Source organism: Chaetomium tenue (genome assembly GCF_020726465.1).
Source record: "Chaetomium tenue strain MPI-SDFR-AT-0079 chromosome Unknown F5144scaffold_2, whole genome shotgun sequence".
Lineage (NCBI taxonomy): Eukaryota > Fungi > Ascomycota > Sordariomycetes > Sordariales > Chaetomiaceae > Chaetomium > Chaetomium tenue.
The window spans coordinates 3,803,127-3,817,918 of NW_027117330.1; the positions used below are offsets into that span (position 1 = coordinate 3,803,127).

Genomic DNA, 14,792 nt, shown 5'->3' on the forward strand with positions numbered 1-14,792 from the left:
AGGCTGGTGACGTGGCACAAATAAACCAGCATATCGTCAGTGGCTGCCTCTTGAAAATTTGCCATCTTGGGAGCCAGATAGGCGGTCAACCCAGGTTGATGATGCAGTGATGCATCAACATCAAGTTTGGAGCTCGGATATTGAAACTTGCCGTGACACAGAGCAGGACGAAGTTGATGGCGGCTCGAAAAGTGGCGTCTCTTGGCTTGGCCGTGAGATCGCCTCAGTACCCTTGTCTCAAACCATGTCCCTGTCAGAGCCCCGCGTTCCCGCCAAGCGCAAAATGACAGGGAGCCATCCCGGCCAAGCAGGGGTTGTACAGCTCTCATTGGCTAAGGTTGCGAGCAGCGGCGGGCAGGATCTGATTTTCTTGGAGTCCTCTTCAACAACAAAACGTGATTGCGAGAGGGTGTGCAGCAATCACGAATCTTTGACCTCTTTGAGGCACGGATCACGCCGGTATCGCCGGGATCGAATTTGGTGTCGAGAAGTCAACAGTCAACATCGGCGGGATACTCCTCTCATCGATGCAACCCACCGCCACTAGTTAACAGCCAACAAACAGTCAATGAGACGACACCAGAGGATAATCGACCATTTGTCACCCTGCATCACATCGACAATCCCATTCATCAATCTCCAATGTGGCGTCTTTACCGACCATTTCAACGACACTCTGACACCCTCGATCTGCGCGAGCTCAGCCAAACACACCCATTCTTGCCATTCCCCTTTTTGATGACCCCAGGTTGAGCCGTCCTGCTGATGGGATTTCTCACGTGTGCCGTTCTTATCCGCGCTTAGCAAAACCCCTGCCTTCGTCACGCCTCGCCTTTTTGCAACTCGTCCCAATGCAGAACTCGTCCCCCTAGGCTTGACGATGTCTCACCCTGTAAGGCTCGGCTATTCCTGCTGAAAGGTTTTATTCCTCTCAGGGAAAGACGCCATCACGGTTAGCCAGGGATGGCAGTATTTGAATCCGTCCCTTCGACCCCTACTCCTTGTTTCTGTCTTCCTTCCCCGCGAATGAGCAACGGCTACCCATGTCTTCGTCTTGTGATTAGCATGGCGTAAGACGACGCCCCGTCCCGTCGAGGACCAGTGATTCTTCATGGTCCGTCCCGCCCAGTGTCCGGCCAGCATAGACACGGCAAACCAGCTCACGGCCAGACATTCCCCCCCGTGACCTCCGGGGTTTCCTTGTTCCCGTCTTCCGTCAGACGAACTCCTTACCCGACCGGATGGGGGAAGTCAAGTGACTTCAGGTGCATGCAGGACCGCGGCGTGCCGTGACCTATGGTTGCTCTCAACGACACACCCACATCCATTTCAGCCAGGAGAGTATAATAAATAAGACTCTGGGAGAAAAGAGGTTTGACTGGCCCGTCATATCTGCCGTCGCAACCCTCATGGTAGTGCAAGTCTTCCAATAACGAGGGTACAGAAACCGAAGAGTGGCATTCGAGGCAACACTCTCTTTTCCATGTCCCAGCCAACACACCAGGGCCACCACACTTCGTCTTTAGCGTCACTGGCTCAGCTGCATGCTTAGCCATTCACTGTTGAAGAAACGTACCTAGCGGAGATGCAGCTCCGATCCTTCTGCGAGTCATGTCAGACTAAGACGGATGCGCTTCATTCTGCTGCAAGTGATAGCTCATCTCATGCATTCGAGTCAGGGACGCTCACGTCGCGACTGGTGTGATGAATCTCGGTTGCCCCTCTCACTTCACTTTTAGACTATGCATCACGCTAGTATTGTTTGGAGCAGTGATAAACGAGCGAGAGTCCATCAAATACCTCGCTATTCTTAGCAGGTCTCGCCTTCTTTCAACATCCGTTTTGCCAAAGACCATAGCAGTGACCCGACTCAAGCACCATGAGAAATAATAGGTACAATGAAAAAAACAAGGACTTGAACAGTGGCGCGAGTAAGACCACCACACTGAAATTCAGGCACGTTATTGCTTCACCCAGTCACTACATAGGTTGACCCCGAGGCCTTCAATATCACCGGCCACGGCATGAGTCTCCGTATACCCCTTCCGTTCCGCTCATATTTTGTGCGCATGCACCCAACCAAGAACTCAGCTGCTACTAGTTATATTGAGGGGGATTTACAGACCCGTATGTGTATCGTATTTGCCCTTTTGGAGATAGCTAAGTCGTAAGCAGTCCAGTCTAGAGCTCCGTAATGCTTCCAACCTCGTGACAGCTTCATCGACACGCCGAAAAATTTCCAACATTAGGTTGAGCTTTAGGTTATACATAGGGGACTAGGTCTAGGCCTTGATCCGTTGTACAATCGTGGTTCAGATACTCGCTCCAAGCCACATCTCAGATAGCCGAACGGCTCCCTCGCACGGTGTCAAATTTTGATTTCTAGCGTTGGTTACAGAACACAAGATCCCGAATTTCCTCCTTGCCTCGTCTACAACATGATCGAAAAAGAAACCAAATAAAAAAGGGTTAAAAACAGCAAAAGCTCACCGACTAACCCCCCTTCTCGGCCAGTCGAGACTGGTTCAGGGGGGTAGCCGGTTACGAAACCCCGGTGGGTTTGCTCCGAAAACCCCGAGCAGCCAGGATTCGAACCCACAACCTTCCCGTAGGAGAGGGAGGGGTTGAACTGCTGCCCGGGGTTTCGAGGACCACCGCCAGTTACCATTTGGCCAACCGTCGAGTGGGCGGTGGCCCTCGTTGCAAATCAGCAACGCGGATCTGATACATATAGCGCGGTAGGTAGGTAGGTAGGTACGAACTGGTGCGCTCTCCCCTTTACCCTCACTAGGTACCTACTTTGCGATGTAAACAAATGGAGTTGTGACGAGGTGGTTGAGCATTTAGACTCGCCCATTCCACCACCCCATTTCATCACACGGAAAAGCATCGAGAACTCGGCTCCAATAATATGGGTATGATATGGCTACAAGGTCCGCATTTCCGTTCCCCTCCTGTAAATCCCGATCCATAGTTCATTCCCCCCATCCCTCCGTCCCCCAATCCTCCTCGACGACAGACATTGCATAAGAAATCGAACTAAGTTGCACGAAAGGTGCGGGGATACCTACCTACCTAGATGCCCTAACGGCCAGCCAAACAAACAAAACAAAAGAGTAGGTGATCACCTGTCTTCGATCAAGCAGCAGCAGCGAACCTCTTCGCCCTAGCCTCCAGCTTGGCCTTCTCAGCCGGGTCTATGGTCCGCGCCGCGCCCTTATCCCCACCCTTCTGCGCGTTCCCACCCTTTCCACCACCGCCGCCACCACCACCACCTTGCCTCCCACGGTGGCCCCTCCCGCCACGCCTCGGCTGCTGCTGCTGCTGGTTCTGATTCCTCCCACCAGCACCGGCACCACCACGGTTCGCGCGCTTGCTACCGCGCCCGCCACCTTCCTCCTTCTCAGCAGAAGCAGCAGCAGCGCCCTCACCCCCCTCAGCGCCCGCGGCACCACGACCGCGCTTGCGAGGGCGGTCGGGCAGGGCGCTGTCGAGAGCCGAGACGCGGTCATTAGCCACGCCGAAGCGGGCGACGCGCGCCGCCAGCTTGGCCTCCTCAGACTCCTCGCTCTTGCCCTCACCCTCGCCCTCACCATCAGCGGCAGCAGTGGCAGCGGGAGTGATGCCGAAGCGGGCGGCGCGCGCGGCGCGCTTCTCGGCCTCGGACTGCGCGTTCGTTGGCGGCAGGTTCTGCGTGAAGGCCGGCTTGGCCGCCTCCTCGGCTGTGCTGCCCTCGACGGGCGCCGCGGCTTCGGTTGTCTTGGCCTCTTCGGTGGTGGTGGTGGTGGCAGCCTCGTTCGTCGTGGTGGGAGCTTCCGTCGCGGCAGCGGGCTTTGTCTCCGTGGCGGCAGGGGCAGCAGCGGGCTTCTCTGCTACGGCATCCTTCTTGGTTGATGGAAGGTCGTCGTCCTCGTAGTCAATTTCGTCTTCGGCAGCAGGCTGCGCGGAGTCTAGCGACAAGTCATGGTCAGCGGTTGTTTTCACCGTGCATTTGGAGCTTGGGATAACAATTTATCTCGAGGCGATCGGCCGATGTCCTCGACCTTTGTTGCGCTGGGGACGCTTTCCCGTATGCGGAACAATGGGACCGTGCGACAAAAGTCGCATCGGACATGCGAGCGGTCAAGGAAGGGGATTAGAGCTTACCAGCTTGTGGCGCCGTGCTTTCAGCAGCCTTCTGCTTGTCGTTCTCTGTGAGGCGGGCGATGAGGTCGGCCTTGTTACCGGTGTGAGGAAGGCTCCGTTCACCGAGCAACTTCTTCAGCTCGGGGACCTTCATGGAGTTGTAGTCGGCCATGGCAAGGGCGGTTGCGCTGTCGCAGCGCAGAACGACTGACGAGGTGCGGAAATGGAGTGAATTTCGAGCTGTGCGATGTTATTGGGATTGAAATTGAAGGGAAAGGTCTTGGTTGATTCCGAATTTAATGTGGGCGATGTCGGTGAGGTTGACAGGAAGAAGTGGTTCTGGGGCTGGAAGAATGAGAACAGGGCGCGCAAAGCGAACGCGTCGTTGCATCCAGATTTGGCAGCTTTGTTCTAACAGCAGGGGTGCTGTTCTGGGGCGACTTATCTATTGGTTATCAGGGTATCGTTCTACCAAGGACGGCTCCACGTGTATGATGTTATCCATGCAAGACAGGTCGGTCAATTGTTGTCATCATCCGATCGCAGGCACTGGCGATGACAAAAACTCAAAACGTCATATTACAATTAACAACACTCAACCCTGTTCTTCATCATATTTCTAAATTCACAAAATATTATTCCTTTACGTTAAATGTTTCTAGTAGTAGAAAGCAACACAAACAATACGCTATGCAACCTCGGAAGCAACTCTATCGCCAACATGGGTATAGTATGGGCAATTGACAAATGAGACACCCCAACCAAGTCGAATGTGTGGTGAAAGACAAGCAAGGAGAATACCGAATCCAAAGCTCCAGCTCCATGCAGCATGATGATGTTACCGACCGGTTCCCGCCAAAACAAACTCCCCCAAAAAGCTGACCACAACTCCCCCAATGTCTCACAACCATCCCTGTCCGTTTCCCTTCCCTCCTCACCATCCCACCCACCAACCGAGGGAAAAAAATGGAGATCAGAAAAAAACAAAGGGAAAAACATAAAAAACGGAAAGAATGAGTCAACCCCCCTCCCGTCCTCAACCCATCATCAGCCCCGGCACCTCGGTAGTCAACAACTGCATGATCCACCCAGCCTGCTGCATACTCTTACACTGGAAGCACCACTTAGTAACCTTACCAGCAATCGCGCCACTCCTCGGCGCCACCCCAACATTACCCTCCTCATCCCTCAGGTTCTCCCACACGCTGCACATAACACCCTTGCTGCCCAGCAAGCTGAAACACTTGGAGCCCAGGACGGCATCCAGCAGGATGAGCGGCCGGTCCGCGTTCTTCTTGGTCGCGTGCGTGACGATGACACGCTTCTCGAGGCCGTTGTACAGGGGCAGCTCTTGACGCACCCCCGGTGGCGGGCGGCTGATGTGCAGGACGCAGTCGCCCTTGTCGAGCCAACGGTTGTTTTGCACGTTGAGGTGGCAGCGGATCTCGAGCGGCTGGTCCGGCGAGAAGGGCTTGGCGAAGCCGGAGCTCCAGCGGCTTTGGCTGCCCGAGTTGGAGAGCGAGATGGACGCGCTGCGGGGAGGGGTGATGGAGCCCGATCCGGATCCTCCGGAGCCTGAGCCTGAGGTGTAGAGGCTGCCACCCCCTGACGCCGCTGCTGCTGAGTGCGGCCGTGGCTTGTCAAGCGTGGATTCGTCGATGTTGTAGGAATTATTGTTTCCGCCGCCCATTAGGCGTCGGAGGAAGCTAGTGGCGGAAACAGTCGTCGAGATGCTGCCCTGGGAGACGCTAGGTGCGCGGGTGGATGCGCGGTAGCTGTTCTTGCGGCCGAACCAGCTGCGTCGTTGACTGGAGCCTTCATCGCCCGCGCTGCCGTCGCCGGGTACGGGTTGCATCTGCCCGAATGATTGGAAGCGAGCCTCTTCGCTGAGCTGGATGTATCGAGCATTGTTCAAGCGGCTGTTGTGGACAGACTCGTAGAGGTCTCTGGCGTCGGCCTGGTTGACGGTACGGAAACGGAACATGCTGGCCTCGATCTTCAGCCGTGCCTCTGGGGACGCTGGGCTGCGGACCTCGAGGTCTAGCGCTGTGCTGCGGCGGATCATAACCACCGGGGTCAAGATCAGGGCAACAAGCGGTACGATAGTTCCGGCATCCTTGTTGCTGTTGTCGACTTCGGATGTGCCCGACGATTGCAGGGGGTATGCTTGTCGGTTGGAGTGTTGTTCGCTAAGGGGATGCACCTCCATGCACCCCGGGTGGATAACGATGGAAGCCGGCTGGCCGTCATTGACGTCTTTCCAGATGCCCTTCCGGGCAGACCAGTACGAAACGGTCCCGACATATTTTGTCACCGGCCTCTCCGGCCGCGAATCATCTCCGACTGCGAGCTCCATCTGGGACGCCGAGTGAGAGGGCGTGACACTGTTATCCGAAACAACCGATGCAGCTGGGGCTACCTCGGGTTCCTTGATGCTGTATCCGGGGATGGTATCGGGCACCTCATCCTCATCGAGGTCGTCGCCGCCGGATGATTCTGATGAGTCGGACTCGTCTTCGCTCGCAGTGCAAGAGCTGTCAGATGACACATCGGAAGGAGTGTATTCATGTTTCAACGGGGAGGACATCCGGCGCTTCAGACGAGTCCGTCGGCGGGACTCTACGGGAGGAGCGAGCAGACCGGTGCTCTTTGAGCTGAGATTGCGGTGGATGGGCGGGGGAGGAGCCCCGTCCTCACGGTATGGTGTAGTGTTGGGAGGCGCTTTCACGATCTTCGGTACATCTGCCGAAGGGTGGTCCCAGGAAGACCGCCTTGTGCTTTGTTCTGGGCGGTCTTGTGTGTAGTTCTCCTGAGCGGCCATGTCAGGGTAAGCATAACCAGTTGCAGCCGGCGGTGCAGAACCGCCATGCTGTCCTCTGCGGTGCTGGGATGGCGTCGTAGGTCTCTCCGTGTCGGACGATCCTAAGCTTGACACGCTTACTTTACGCTCACCGACGGGAACATCTGTTGCGCCTGTCTTCGGCGATGTCGACCCCAGCACCATGCTGGCTGGCCTGCTTCGGGTTAGGGGCGGCATGGGGTGGCTTCCCAGAATGCGAAACCAGTAATCGATCTGCTCCTCGCTGTTTGTTGAGATCTTCAGAAGCTCATACCAGTCGTTCCCGTTGTGGCTTCCGCGTATCATGACGATTAGAGAGTCGTCATCGTCGCCCAGTCGGGCGGAAATGTATTGTCTGGGGACCGGCGGGAACAGTAGCCATGAGCGGGTGTTGTTGCCAAGTTCCCTGATGAGAATGTCGCCCTTGTCTTCGGGAAGCGCCGGGCTATCCCTAAAGATCATCTCAACTTGGCATCCCAGCCGCTGGCCGCTTGAATGCTCCAAGTCAAGGGAGAAGACGTCTAGCGCGGCGACTTGGCGTGTTCGGTTCATGATTATGCCATCGAGAGACAGCAGATTTCGAAGATCGCGACACCGTGAGGTGTCTGTGTTGTTCGCGTCTTCGTCCATCATGCGAGCGGTCTCCTCTCGGTGCCGCTTACGAGCCTTCTCCTGGAGGGCCGTAAAAACCGACAACAGCCGCTCAGCGTCACGAGTTTCAGTGATGGCCACGGCAGCCTTTAAATTGAATGTTAGCGCTGTTGTTTTCGATGGGAATTGCAGACGGAAAACTCACCTTGAGGAACTTGACCATCCACTTGACCCTGATCAGCGGCCGCTTCAGGAGGAATGCAACATCAACCCGCTCCCCGTTTTCCCCAACGATATCGCCATCCTCATTCAGAGGAAGCGCGTTCAGGAGCGAGTCTTCATCATCAAACATGCCGTTTCTCGGCGCAAGGTTGATGACCAGCCCCTGGAAGCCAAGCCGCCAGACGTCTAGGTAGCTATCGTAAACTGGCGAGACGTCCTCGAGCCAGAAGAGCAACTCCGAGATGTCATCAAGGGGTACTTGTTTGTGGAAGTTCTTCAACTTCTCAAGCGCCATGCCCATACCAACCACCGATTTGACCGTGGCATCCGCCTTTGCTTCGCCAACACCACCATTCATGACATCTCTCAGCAGCACTGGGACCACGCCGTCAACCAGAGCTTTCAGCTCTCTGCCGTAGAAATGCTCATCATCCGCAAATTCATCCAGCAGTTCATCGGTTCTGCTCTTGTTCGCTCTACTGGGCCTGCGGTGAAGGCTATGTGACGATTTGATGCTCTTGGAACGTCTGGGCGCGACCAGCTGGCCGTTATCCGGCAACGAGAGGACCGACACAAAGTCCGAGTGTTTTGTGAGACGGCGCTTGAGGCCCGACTTCTGGCTCTTCTGCCTCGAAATATCGGTTGATTTTGTGAACGCCGTCGTCTGGGTGACAGTAGTGTGAGAAACATCAGAGTGTGCGTCCGAGCTGATTGTGCTGCCGACCTCTTCCGACACGATGGTTGATAACTCATGAACGCCGGTTGTTGGGGGTTTCCTTCGTTGGGCCTCTTGGCTCGAAAGATCAGACGAAAGCAGGGAATCGTAGGTGGATGAATAGTAACCGGACGAGTAATCAGATGCAGCAGGTCCCTTGCTTCGGATTGTCGACTCATAATCATCTCCTTCATGGTCGCTCTCGTCATCGGTTTCGCAACTGGGGTACACTGTGGGCGGGAGTTTATGCCCGGCGGACTCGCCCCGGAATGCTTCTTTCAGTAGCTCCCGGAATGGCTTCTTACCGCCCGTTTTTGTTGGAGGCGCAGCTCCCCTGGTTGCCCGTCTCCTCTTGAGCCCAGCCGATGAAGCAGGGGGGGACTTGGCCTTTTTGGGCGTCACATCGCTATCTTCTTCTCTTTGCGACTCTGTATTGTCCTGAGAACCGGAGCTCTTCGAGAGAGCGGAGTCAGCCGTGTCTCTGGATCGGTCCTCGGATGCCTGCCTCGAGGGCGGCCTCGACGATGGCCTTGATGTCGACCGCTTATGACTCTCCAGCGCTGCCCCCGGTGATTCTGGAGTGGGTTTCCTGTCCTCGGCCAGCGCGTTCCGTGTGGGCTCCTTGATGGCTGACGCGCTCCGCGTGGGTTTCTTGGAGGCTGGCACATTTCGTGTGGGTTCTTTGGAAACTGGCGCTTTGCGAGCGGGTTCCTGAGAAACCGAAGCCTTACGGGTGGCTTCTTGAGGGGCTGGCGCCTTATGGGAAGACTCCTGGGGAACGGGCTCTTTGCGAGCAGGTTCCTTAGGTGCTGGCTCCTTGTGGGTGAGTTCTTGCGAAACTGGCGAACTGGCGCTGGGTTCCACGAATGGATCAACCGTGCCGTTCAGCCAAGATTCAATGCTCTGCGGCTTGTTGGTTGCGACGGGCCTTGGAGGCTCAGCCATCTCTTGAATGATGTCCTTGGCGCCCGTTACAACCTTCTTAAAAACCTTGGGCATCGCTTTGAAGCTCGGGTTCCGTTGTTGAGCTTTGGGTCTTTTGGCGGTGCTGTTGCGTGCGTCGGCACCCAGGGGTAAGTCAAGCTCACTGAATGCAGAGTACCCAAACGGAATATCTGCTAGTGACTTGTTCCCCAGAACTGTAGGAGGTACCAAATCAGACTCGCCATCAGAGCCTACTGGTGAAGGAATTTGGCGCGCGGTCTCAGACTCAGAGTGTCGGTCCTCCGGAGGTTCTACGGTCCGCAAAATGGGACTGCGGCTTCGCCGCTTTGAGCGCCGCCGCCGAGGGGCTCTTTTCTTGATGGGTGTCTCAACCTCGGTCTCCGGGTCCTCCATGACCTCGATCACATCATCTGAACCTGGGGACTGGGCGCGCTTTGCGCTTGGCGCCTTGCTGCTTCTTGCTGCCGGAGTGGGCCCGGATGAAGCAGGGCGTACAGGTGTGTCGTCGGCGGACACATCGGGGCCTGGTCGGACTCGAATACCGTCAGCTGTGAGCGGACTGTCGATCGGCCGAACACGGATCCCGTCGTCTGGCAGCTTGGTATCGATAGGCCGCACCCGAATGCCATCATCAAGGGGCTCCTTCTTCCGTACGGGAGGTATCCGAATGCCGTCTTCGGTGTCAGGTTTCGGTTTTCCTGGTTTCATCTTCACCGGTTTGACTCGGATGCCGTCATCGACCGGGGGCTTTGGCGTAGGCCTTATCCCTGGGTCGGATGCGATTACGCTCGGGGCGTCTTCCTCGACGGTCAACGTCGCGCCAGATTTCCTGTGACGGTATTGCTTCACCTTGGCTGGCGGTGGAGGTTCAGGGATTTCCACCCTCTGGGCCCAATCTTTGATCTTATTCTGCACCGTGGGATTTTTCGCTGTTCGTTGCAAGAAGTCCTTGGGTATTGGCATTGGCGTCGGGGCCGGCTCGGCTTTTGGTTTTGCCGGGCGGTTTCGAGGTGGGCTCTTGCCCTTCCTCTGCTTCATCCAGTTGTCATCACTGACAATCCTCTTTTTCGGCGCCAGCTTGACCACCACGGGTGGTTTGCTGGGCGATGTCCCCGATGTGGCGGCGGTCGGCTTCTCTCGTTCTGTTTCGTCGCTGGCCACATCATCCTGGTTCTCCTTATCCTCGGCCTTGTCGGAATTGGCCTTCTTCTTTTTCGATTTCTGTCTCATCCTGATGCGCAGCCGATCCGATTCCGTTACGCTCTCGGCAGGAACCTGGGCGGCAATCTCGGTTGGCACGCTCGCGAGATCGTCCGGTTGTGGTATTACACCCCCTTGCTGCTTCATGGCAACCGCATTTCCCTTCTGCCAGGCCTTCACCCTGTCCGTCACGCCCCCGGGTTGCTGGATTCTCCGCACGGCCGCCGCGCGCATCTCCTGACGCAATTCCTCCCGCACGTTGGCCGCATCTGCCGCCATGCTTTTCCGCCGCTGTTTCATAGCCTCCCGCTGAGCAACAACGCGGGCCGGTGATTGACGGCCGAGGAAGAAGTCGCCCAAGAGGCTGGGCTCGACCTTTTTCTTGCTGGCCGAGGCATTGCCGGCGGCAGCTGGTGCGCTCTTCGGGGTGGCAGCGACCGGGGCTGAAGCCCGTTTATTTGTTGGTGTTGCCGCATTGGCATATTTGGCTGTCGAGTTGCGCTGTGGTGTTTGTGGATCTTCCGGCTGTGGTTCGTCTTGTGTCGGCGGTGACATGATTCTAAGAAAAGGAGAGGACGAGGGACTCGGTCAGCAACCTGCATTCCTCAAACCCAATGGTGTATAGCAAGTTGTGACATGACGTGAAATTTCAGAAGTTTTTCTTGTTTGATCGAAGAAGAATCCACCGTCGAGACCCCGAGCGGAGAGCGCAGCTGCCAATCGGGTGCAGAGTGTCTGGACTCGGGGGCTGACGTTTGGGGGGAGATAATCAACAAACAATAACCAGGGAAACGGGACCAACCCACCTAGGTCACCTCGGTGAACCGCATAACTGCCGACGATCTGCGCTCCAGATCGGATCTGTCCGCTCTCTGCCGGGGATGGGACAATATCGCTGCGGATTTTGGTGAATTGAGCTGGATCATGAGCACATTACCGTCTTAAATTTGGCAGAAAATGAGAATGACGTTGCGCGGAGGAAAGAGGAAAGAAGTGAGAGGAAGGCTTGCGGCACTCTTGCCAAAAGCTTGAAATGGGTTGGCTCAACGGGCCGCTGCAGAAAGCTCCGCTGAAAGCAAGCACCCATCAGCTGTGCTGCGCAACACAACCCGACCCGGCAAACTGTCAATGAGACCGAAGCCGTCTTCCTGAGGATTTTGCGCAGTCAGTTGGGAAGAAAGAAGTCAAAACCCGCGCCGCATGTGCTTCTTGTCGGAAAACCGAGTGAAACGGGCGCTTCCTCCCTCGAAGACAGCGCCGCAAGCTTTCCCGCTGTCCCACCCAATGACGATAAACATTGGCCGCAGCAGCCATCGAAGGTAAACAAATCGAGGGAGGGATGCTTGGATGCCCCACCCCCCCTGCCACACTTTTGCTTTCCTTGGCCCGAAGCCCACGATGCAGAGACCAGGGAGTCCGGGCCAATGAGCAGCAGGCGGCCAGCCCAGGCTTCCGCATCCAGCATGCAACAGCGGGGCAGGTGCGGCAACCACCAAAGCCGTCAGCTGCGCAAGTCACCGACACCCCGAGCAGCTCACAAGTGCGCATCGGCGCAGCCACTTCGGCTTTTGCGCATCGCGGTATTTGCGGGCTGAGGGTTGCAATTGCTTCCACTCTGGCGATCACACCGGCGACATATATGAAACAGAAGTGCCGGCCGCACCTGAAAAAAAGCTCATGAGGCTATCTCGCAGTTGAGCTATTTGATCTTTCTCACCGCATCGGACGGACCCTTGGAGCAATCCCAGCCATATTCTCCACTGTCTGGCCAGACGTTTGACAGCGTGGCCCCTGACATCATCACCGCCCGGATCTCGAGTGGAGATTCTCGGGAGCGGCATCGGGAACGGAACCCTGGCTGCGGAAGGAAGCTCCACTCTGGCCGGGGGATATATATATACATATGAATGGCAGGCTTTGCCGCAAGGAGGCAGACAGGTTTGAAGGGTTCCTGAAATATCGGTTATAACTGAAGGGATATATTCACTATACCGAATCTTGCAAGTTTTTTTGACAGAGAAACCGGGCGACACAACGGTGTAGCTTGATCCGAGGAGATCACCAACAAGAACAACACGTATTACATGCAGGTCATCGCAGCGGTTTCTGTGGGAACGCATGCAGGAACTTGTCAATGCGTTCATGTACGCAGTTAACTGGTCGAATATTGCAGATGCACCTTCAAATCTACAACACAGTGTCCTCAACCATGAGACTTTGACCCAAGCTCAAGTTCAGTCTGAAGTCTGGATTGCCAGATACGGCCCTCATCTCAATACTTGGTCTGATCTCGTATTGAAGTGATCACCCCTTGGTCAAGTTTACAGCACCATCGGAAGTGGGACAGGAACCAAGTTTTGTCAAGTACCAGACTTGATACAATGCGTTATTGCAGATGCCCTCCCAACCATGATATCAAACTGCCTAACCTAACCATTACCCAATTTCCCAAGCCAGCAGAGTGACCACCTCCGACGAAAGACAAACAAAAGACCAGACCGCCGCCCACCCCGACCAACGCCTTGTTATGTATGTATGCAAACCCCCAAACCCAAAAGCAAAATGCAATCCATCCCCGGTATGGTATGATATGACATGACATGAGTGAGATATGCGCCCCATCAGGTTAATACGTGGCCCCACGCTCATCCCCAGCATCCAGACCATCCACCGCCACCACCGCCGCAGGCAACACAAACCTCACCCTCTTCTTCGGCTTCTTCGCCGCGGGGATATCCACCGGCCCACTCCCCAAAAAGCTGCCGCCATCCCCTCCCTCACTGTACAGTTCAGCCTCGGGCTCCTCCTCAATAGCCCAGACATCCGGGCTTGGCTCGCGCCACGCGTGCGGCGAGAGGCGGGCCGGCGCGGCGCGGGTCCGTCTGCTGCCGGGCTGCTGCTGTGGGCCGCCACCGCCGCCCGCCGCACGCGACGTCGCACGGCCCCGGCTGGATGTGCGGGGCGAGTGCGGCGATGGCGATGGCGGTGGTGGGGCTAGGCTGTCTGGGTGGCCGGCATCCGGTTTGGGGTAGTGGACCTTGAACTTGTCCTTGAGGCGGCGGGGCAGGTTCATAGAGCTGCCGCGGCGGGGTGGCCAGGAGCTTTCCATGTAGTCGTATTGTTCGTGCTCGTCTGGTGTGCCGGATAGGTCGTAGTCTAGGTCGGGGGTGGCTGGTGACCGTGGCGGTGTTGGCGGCCGAGGAGGTGGCCGGCTAAGGCCCTCGAGGCTTGATGGGCTAACGCTCCTGATGATGGGAGCTGGGTGTTTGGCGTCCTCGATCCCGGCATCAAACTCCATATCGAAGTCCATACCGTCGTCGTCGCCGGAACAAGAGTAAGGCGCGGGGGTCAGGAAATACATGAGGGGATCCTCCTCCATGTTGGATAGGTTGAGGTCCTCAATCTCCCCATCGTCTCGCTCGATGCTGGGTTGGAGGAACATTGGGTTGGACAGCCACGAGTCCCGTGGTAGGTGTTGTGCGGAGGACCTGGAGGCGGGCATCCTGTGGACTTTTAGGCGAGAAATACCAAGGACGATAAGGCACCTTGGTGATGAGGATGTGTCGGTCCTCCCGTAAATGGCGGTGGGAGGAAGCACCAAAAATGAGGCTGTTCAATAATACTCAGAGGCAGACGACTGTCACCGGCCTTGCCGGTTCAGAAACGTCCTGTCAGAAACGATTGTTGAGGGCTATGATATTGGGTATCCACTAATGCCGTGGAACATGAGAAGACAGAAAGGGAAGAGAGGAGGGCAAGTGGCCAGCTGAGAACGGACATGCCGCGCAGATATGTAGTGAACTCGGAAACCATGCACACTGCTGCTGATGCTAGCTCCCCACCACCAACCTTCAAGGACGGCTGGCGCGGTCACCTTTCCTGGCAAGTCACCGGTCAAGCAAGGTGACAAGTCTGAATTTCGCGGGGCAATACAAGGCGCCCTCCCTCCAACTTGCGGCTGTGTGGGTGGGTGTGGACTAACGGTGATGGTACGCTGGTGCGCCCCCGCGCCCCGGGTGTAAGGACGTTTCCAAGGAAAGGAATGAAAGCGAGCATCACGGGCAATCAAAGGGGGGTAATGTGTCTGCAAATACTGGCAAAAAGAGGAGCGACATCAAGAAAAGCCCGGCAAAGTCGGAAGTCGATTACGAGTCT

The 14,792-nt window shown here is 56.4% G+C and overlaps 3 protein-coding genes across 3 annotated transcripts; all 3 read right to left on the reverse strand.

The window, feature by feature from the left end:
- Nucleotides 1-2,903: 2,903 nt before the first annotated feature.
- F5144DRAFT_132034 (uncharacterized protein) lies at nucleotides 2,904-4,625 on the reverse strand. The gene is made up of 2 exons (XM_066782304.1): nucleotides 4,147-4,625; nucleotides 2,904-3,950 (listed from the first exon to the last, which is right to left on the reverse strand). The coding sequence occupies exons 1-2, from the start codon at nucleotides 4,295-4,297 to the stop codon at nucleotides 3,139-3,141; spliced, it is 963 nt and encodes a 320-aa protein (XP_066646964.1). The 5' UTR covers nucleotides 4,298-4,625; the 3' UTR covers nucleotides 2,904-3,138.
- A 536-nt stretch (nucleotides 4,626-5,161) lies between these two features.
- Nucleotides 5,162-11,192, reverse strand: F5144DRAFT_545462 (uncharacterized protein; the record flags this gene model as incomplete). The annotated part of the gene is made up of 3 exons (XM_066787366.1): nucleotides 5,162-7,009; nucleotides 7,067-7,702; nucleotides 7,761-11,192. 3 exons carry the CDS (start codon nucleotides 11,190-11,192, stop codon nucleotides 5,162-5,164), a joined length of 5,916 nt encoding a protein of 1,971 aa, XP_066646965.1.
- Nucleotides 11,193-13,022: 1,830 nt separating this feature from the next.
- On the reverse strand, nucleotides 13,023-14,564 carry F5144DRAFT_132431 (uncharacterized protein). Its single transcript, XM_066782312.1, has one exon. The coding sequence runs from the start codon at nucleotides 14,137-14,139 to the stop codon at nucleotides 13,264-13,266; it is 876 nt and encodes a 291-aa protein (XP_066646966.1). The 5' UTR covers nucleotides 14,140-14,564; the 3' UTR covers nucleotides 13,023-13,263.
- Between the last annotated feature and the right edge of the window lie 228 nt (nucleotides 14,565-14,792).

Excerpts from the sequence above, each read along its gene's own strand:
- F5144DRAFT_132034 (XM_066782304.1), bottom strand. The coding sequence starts at position 4,297 with ATGGCCGACTACAACTCCATGAAGGTCCCCGAGCTGAAGAAGTTGCTC. Across the intron at positions 3,951-4,146 it reads AAGCACGGCGCCACAAGCTG|ACTCCGCGCAGCCTGCTGCC; the intron begins GTAAGCTCTAAT and ends ACTTGTCGCTAG.
- F5144DRAFT_132431 (XM_066782312.1), bottom strand. The coding sequence starts at position 14,139 with ATGCCCGCCTCCAGGTCCTCCGCACAACACCTACCACGGGACTCGTGG.